Source organism: Carcharhinus amblyrhynchos, chromosome 10 (genome assembly GCF_965287045.1).
Source record: "Carcharhinus amblyrhynchos chromosome 10, sCarAmb.v2.hapA, whole genome shotgun sequence".
In the NCBI taxonomy this organism is placed as follows: Eukaryota; Metazoa; Chordata; class Chondrichthyes; order Carcharhiniformes; family Carcharhinidae; genus Carcharhinus; species Carcharhinus amblyrhynchos.
The window spans coordinates 41226623-41232622 of record NC_137333.1 but is presented as its reverse complement, the minus strand read 5'-3'; the positions used below and the strand labels follow the sequence as shown (position 1 = coordinate 41232622).

Genomic DNA, 6000 nt, shown 5'->3' with positions numbered 1-6000 from the left:
GAACCCCGAATGTAGTGTGTATTTTGGCTACTCTCCAACATTACCAGAGACTAGAACTCTGCCACTGCTTCAAAAACCAACACCACTTACTTGTCCCACTAAATCTAAGCTGTATCTTCATCCTGGAACATTTTGACCATCTCTTTCAGCATATAGCTCTTAAATGGGCTTAGAGGTAAAAAAAAAAGTGTATAGGTAAAGGAACATCTAACAAGAAATCCAACCCATTGATTTGCATATTTCCAATGGAAAACTGGACAGAAATCAGTGAATGAAAAATTAAATTCGGCTCATTTGCTGTAAATCATTGCTAGATTATCCTGAGCCTCTGTCTTCTGTAACAGAATATTATATTTTTCGATATTTACAAGTGCATATGAGCACAGTTAAGATGGAGTACCAGTAGGCAGCATGAATGAAAATCTACAGTCAGAAGATAAGGGAAGTGGCTTGAAGTTAACTATTGTATTTTAGAAGGAACATTATAATTGACTGATCACAAATGGATGGAGCAGAGTGGTAAGTTTATTTTGACCTAACATGTAAGGGCAAGAACATAACATGGAAGACCTGTAAATTTTAAGGGAATATACAATGACAGAGTTGAAGATTAAAGAGAGGTTGAAGACTGTATTAAGTGGTGTGGTTACGGGAATCTGAAGCAGTGTGCTGGAAACAGACCTATGGAAAAGCAGCTGTAGCTACACTAAGAAAAATGTTTGTGTCTGCAAGGTTTTGATACAAAGTTTGGCTTGCAGTATCAGATGAAAGGGAGAGAAAGGCCTGCATGTGACTTCCCCTATGGCAACTGGGGACATGTGGTGACATTCCTGGAATTTTCATAGAGTAATATCTATGAGCTGTGTTCTCGACATGGGATGTTTAGCTCTGAGTTAACTAAATAAGAACTTTTTGGGAAATGTTTATTGAAGTTACACAGATTGTATAAATGTAATTTTGTTTATTTTTTTCTTTTTTATCAGTAAATGTTGAAATTTAGTTTTCAAAATCTTCGCAATGATTTAAGTTTTTTCTCCTGACTTCAGATACCTGCTCATAAAATACAAATTGCAAATCATTGAGCGAGCTTGTTCAAGTTTCCCTTTGGGACTTGGAGAGCTTGGCATTTACCATCTGCCATATCATAACAGCATTAACAATTTGGATACATTTTTTACATTTATTTATGGGGTGTTGGTGTTGCTAGTTAGGTCAGCATTTATTGCCCATCCCAAATTGCCCTTGTGAAGGTGGTGTCTCTATGTGGTGTCACTACACTCAATACTGTTCTGGATGGAGTTTCAGGAATTTGATTCAGTGACAGTGAAGGAACAACGATATACTTCCGAGTCAGGATGGTGTGTGGCTTGGAGGGGAGCTTCTAGCTGGTGATGTTCTATGCACATGTTATCCTGCTCCTTCAAGATTGTAATGGTTGTGCTTTTGGAAGGTGCTGTCTGAGGAACCTTGGTGAGTTCCTGCAGTGCATCATGTAAATTGAACTCACTGTTGCCACTGTGTGTCTGTGGCGGAGGGAGTGAATGCTTGTGAAGTGTGGATGAGATGCCAATCAAGTGGGCGACTTTGGCATGGATAGTGTCAAGCTTCTTGAACTGTAAGAAGGCTGACAACACCAGGTTAAAGTCCAACAGGTTTATTTGGTATCACAAGCTTTCAGAGTGCTGCTCCTTCATCACTCACCTGATGAAGGAGCAGCATTCCGAAGCTCGTTGTAGCATATAAACCTGTTGAACTTTCATCTGGTGCTGTGAGACTTCTCACTGTGCACATCTCAGTCCAACACCGACATCTCCAACATCAAATCTCCTTGACCGTTGTTGAAGCCGCATTCATTCAGGTAAATGGAAATTATTCCATCACTCTTGACTTATTCTTTTTAGATGGTGACCAAGTTTTGGAGAGCCAGGAGTTGAGTTATTCGTCGTAGGATTTCAAGCCTCTGACCTGCTCTTGTAGCAGTAATATTTATATGGCTGGTACAGTTCAGTTTCTGTTCAAATGGTAACTCCAGGATGCTGATAGTGGGGGATTCAGCACTGGCAATGCCATTGAATGTCAAGGGGAGATGGTTAGATTCCCTCTTGTCATTACCTGGCACATGTGTGGCACAATTTCTTACTTGTCACTTCTCAGCCCAAGGCTGAATATGGTTGCATTTGGACAAGGACTGCTGCGGTATCTGAGGAGTCATGAATGGTTCTGAATATTGTGCGATCATCATCTGGGATGGGTAGGGTAGGAAGCTGGGATGGGGAAACGCTGGGATGGATGGGAGTGGGGAAGGAAGAATTGAACTAGAAGTGTTTTGACATTCCTAATTTTAAAAATTGTGCTCGGACCAGGCATCCACACCTAAATAATTCAGTCTAAATAACATTGTAAGTTCAGGTCAATGAGTCCAAGTTCATGAACCTACAGCTCCTGATACAACTGTGAACCTGGGTTCCCATGGAACTATATCTGGCTCACTGCAACTCTGGATTCATCTGTTATTTTAGCTCCTTGGATGCTGCGTTACACTGAGGTCATCAATAGCAGCAAACTTCCCTGATGAGGAGGAACCCATGCTCCATAGTGCTGGAGTCTGAATTATTAAATGGAAAGAGATAGATACATTTCTCATAAAAAAACAGGTTAAAGGGATATGGGGAACAGGTGGGCAGGTAGATTTGAGAGCAGGGAGAGATCAACCATGATCTGATTGCATTGCTGACCAGGCTCGAAGGGCTGAATTTGCCTACTTCTGCTCCTAATTCCTATGTTCGCTCTTATTGAGACTCCAACGTTTGGGCCATTTAGTCCTGCCATATTGCAGTGATTATAGTTTATCTAATATTAACCCTGCCAAGCACCTCAGTATGTTTTATGACATGTTGTTGTCATTTTACCTTTTTGTTTCAATTTTATTATTGTCATGTATTAACTTAGTGAAAAGTATTGTATCTTGTGTGCTATACAGACAAAACATACTGTTCGTAGAGAAGGAAATGAGAGAGTGCAGCACGTAATATTACAGTCATAGCTAGGGTGTAGAGAAAGACCAATTTAATGCAAGTCCATTCAAAAGTCTGACAGCAGCAGGGAAGAAGCTGTTCTTGGGTCGGTTGGTATGTGACTTTAGACTTTTGTAACTTTTTCCCAAAGGAAGAAGATGGAAGAGAGAATGTCTAGGATATGTGGGGTCTTTAATTATGTTGGCTGTTTTGCTGAGGCAGCGGGAAGTGTAGACAGAGTCAATGGATGTGAGGCTGGTTTGTGTGATGGATTGGGCTACATTCATGACCTTTTGTAGTTCCTTGTGGTCTTGGGCAGAGCAGAAGCCATACCAAGCTGTGGTACAACCAGAAAGAATGCTTTCTACGGTGCAAGTAAAAGTGGTGAGAGTTGTAGATGACATGCCAAATTTCCTTAGTCTTCTGAGAAAGTAGAGGCGTTGGTGGGCTTTCTTAACTATAGTGTCAGCATGGGCGAACCAGGACAGGTTGTTGCTGATCTGGACACCTAAAAACTTGAAGCTCTCGACCCTTTCTACTCATCCCCATTGATGCAGACAGGGGCATGTTGTCCTCTATGCTCCTTGAAGTTGATTACAATCTCCTTCATTTTGTTGACATTGAGGGAGCGATTATTGTTGCTGCACCAGTTCACCAGATTCTCTACCTCATTCCTGTACTCTGTCTTGACAGTGTTTGAGCTCCGACCCACTATGATGGCATTGTTAGTAAACATGAAATTGAATTGGAGCAGAATTTGGCCTCACAATCAAAGGTGTAGAAGGAATATAGTAGGGTGCTGAGAACACAGCCTTGTGGGGCACCAGTATTGAGGATGATCATGCAGGAAGTGTCATTGCCTTTCCTTATTGATTGTGGTCTGTGAGTTAGAAAGTTCAAGATCCAGTCGCAGAGGGAGGTGCCCAGCCCCTGGAGTTTAGTTTTCTATTACAAAATAAAACGATCAGGAAATAGCTTTCCTATTATTAGCATCCATGACACTTTGGTGATTTTTTTTAGACTGCAGGAAAAGAGAGACACAATGAAAAGTGAAGGCGGTTCCGTAAGCCAACAATAAACTCAGCCACAACCTCCTCACAGAGCGCGAGCGGCGACCGTTACCTCATGCCGTCATGACGCCAGCCGCCCAGCCCAGCCTGCTTTCCGATTGGTCAGCCTTGCGGCTGATTTGATTGGTTCAAACTGGCGGCGGCGGGTTATTTGTTTTCGATTGGGGGAAAAAAGCCGCGAACTGGAAGCGAGTGGAAGTTCCTTCATTCATAGATTTTACTTCGGCCGATTGACTGGTGTCGGGACTGTCGGTGTGAGGGCTGTTGTCACACCGGAGCTTCAGTTTCATTTCTCCCCGCCCCTGTTGGCGTTTTCCCGGATCGGATCAGAGAGGTTAAACCGGATTAAGCCGAGTTCAGTAGGTCGGGGAGGGGGATATTCTTAAAAAAAAATTACAGCGATATAAGTAAACATGGATCGACATCATCGCCAGCCCCGCTGTGGGGACAGCAATGGCCATCGGAAAAAGATATTGGCAGCTGCTGGCTGTGACAGGGACGCTGCCCTCGGGCCGCAACGTGAAGACACTGAGAGAAAGAACAAATTCGTAAGTACTTACTAAACTTTTGTCTGACTCACATCGGGCAGTTTTGTTTTGGGGAATGATCCGTTTTGGACATTGTAGATATTAATGGAACTCGAACTAAAAGACTTAATCACACGCGGCTTCCTTCAAGGTACAGGTGAAGCCAGGAGCCTGTGTCTATCCAAAAATGCGGGAGACAGCTTGCATTCTGCACTTTTCCTTGATGTGATTTTTATTTTGCAATTAAGACTGCTCTTTTTTTTTAAAAAAGTCGCTGTGATTTCGCATTGATGTTTTGCTACATTAGATATTTTATTTTTAGTTTCCTGAGCCCTATTAGTCAGGATTAATCTGCAAATTCAGTGACGTGGCGGTATGTCTGGAGGAAGGCGCTGTGTCTCTTTCACTGGAAATTGAAGGAGCCTGTTTATATTGATGTCAGCTGACTTTGACAGCAATTACTCCACCCAGCTCTGACTACAGGGTGAGACCTTGCTGTGCACTCATTGAGTATTTAGAAATGTTATGCGAATTCAGAACAACATTCTTATTAGAAAAGCGGTAACAATGTGGAATGTGTTCACATAAGCAGTTGTTGAGACAACTAATGTAGATGAAATTTGAGGAGTAACCATAGTAAAGAAAATGGAATAGATGGATCTACCGAGGGATAAATAAATGAGGATCCTATGGAACATAAACATCAACAGATATTACTGAGCCGAATGACCTGTTTCTCTGCTGTAGAATGATTCTGGCTATCACATTTATGCTTCGAGTCTTAGACTCATCTGCACAGTGGCTAGTACTGCTGGCTGTCAGGAGCCTGGGTTTGATTCCAGACTTGGGTGACCACTCTGTGTGGAGTTTGCATGTTCTCCTCATATCTGTGTGGGTTTCCTCCCACACTCCAAAGATGTGTGAATTAGGATGTTGAGCTAAATTGCTCCTTCAGCTAAAACAGCTATAGCAGCTAAAACAGAGAGAATTCCAAAATTTACATTTTTCTGGACGTGATCTTCCCTGTACCTAAAACATTCGTCAGTTTCAAATTTGTTGTCCTGTCTTTTAAAAGTTTTATTTATGAATCACAAGTAAGGCTTTCATTAACACTGCAATGAAGTTACTGTGAAATTCCCCTAGTTGGCACACTCGGGTCAAGTATCTCACCAGCACTTAGGATGCTGGAGATTATGAATAGCAACACATATTTAAGAACATAAGAAATAGGAGCAGGAGTAGGCCATCTAGCCCCTCGAGCCTGCCCCGCCATTCTATAAGATCATGACTGATCTGTCGTGTCTCAGTTCCACATTCCTGCCCTCTCCCCATAACCCTTAATCCCCTTGCCTATCAAAAACCTATCAACCCGCGTCTTAAATATATTTA

At 42.2% G+C, this 6000-nt stretch overlaps 1 protein-coding gene across 1 annotated transcript in view; it reads left to right on the top strand.

Annotated features, from left to right (window-relative positions):
- The first annotated feature begins 4258 nt into the window (after positions 1 to 4258).
- The window catches only part of LOC145348875 (protein diaphanous homolog 3-like), a 527933-nt gene continuing 526191 nt past the window's right edge, over positions 4259 to 6000 (top strand). Inside the window, exon 1 of the mRNA XM_080196908.1 lies at positions 4259 to 4632. Coding sequence (XP_080053034.1) covers positions 4498 to 4632 — 135 coding nt within the window. The 5' untranslated portion in view covers positions 4259 to 4497. The remainder of the gene's footprint in view (positions 4633 to 6000) is intronic.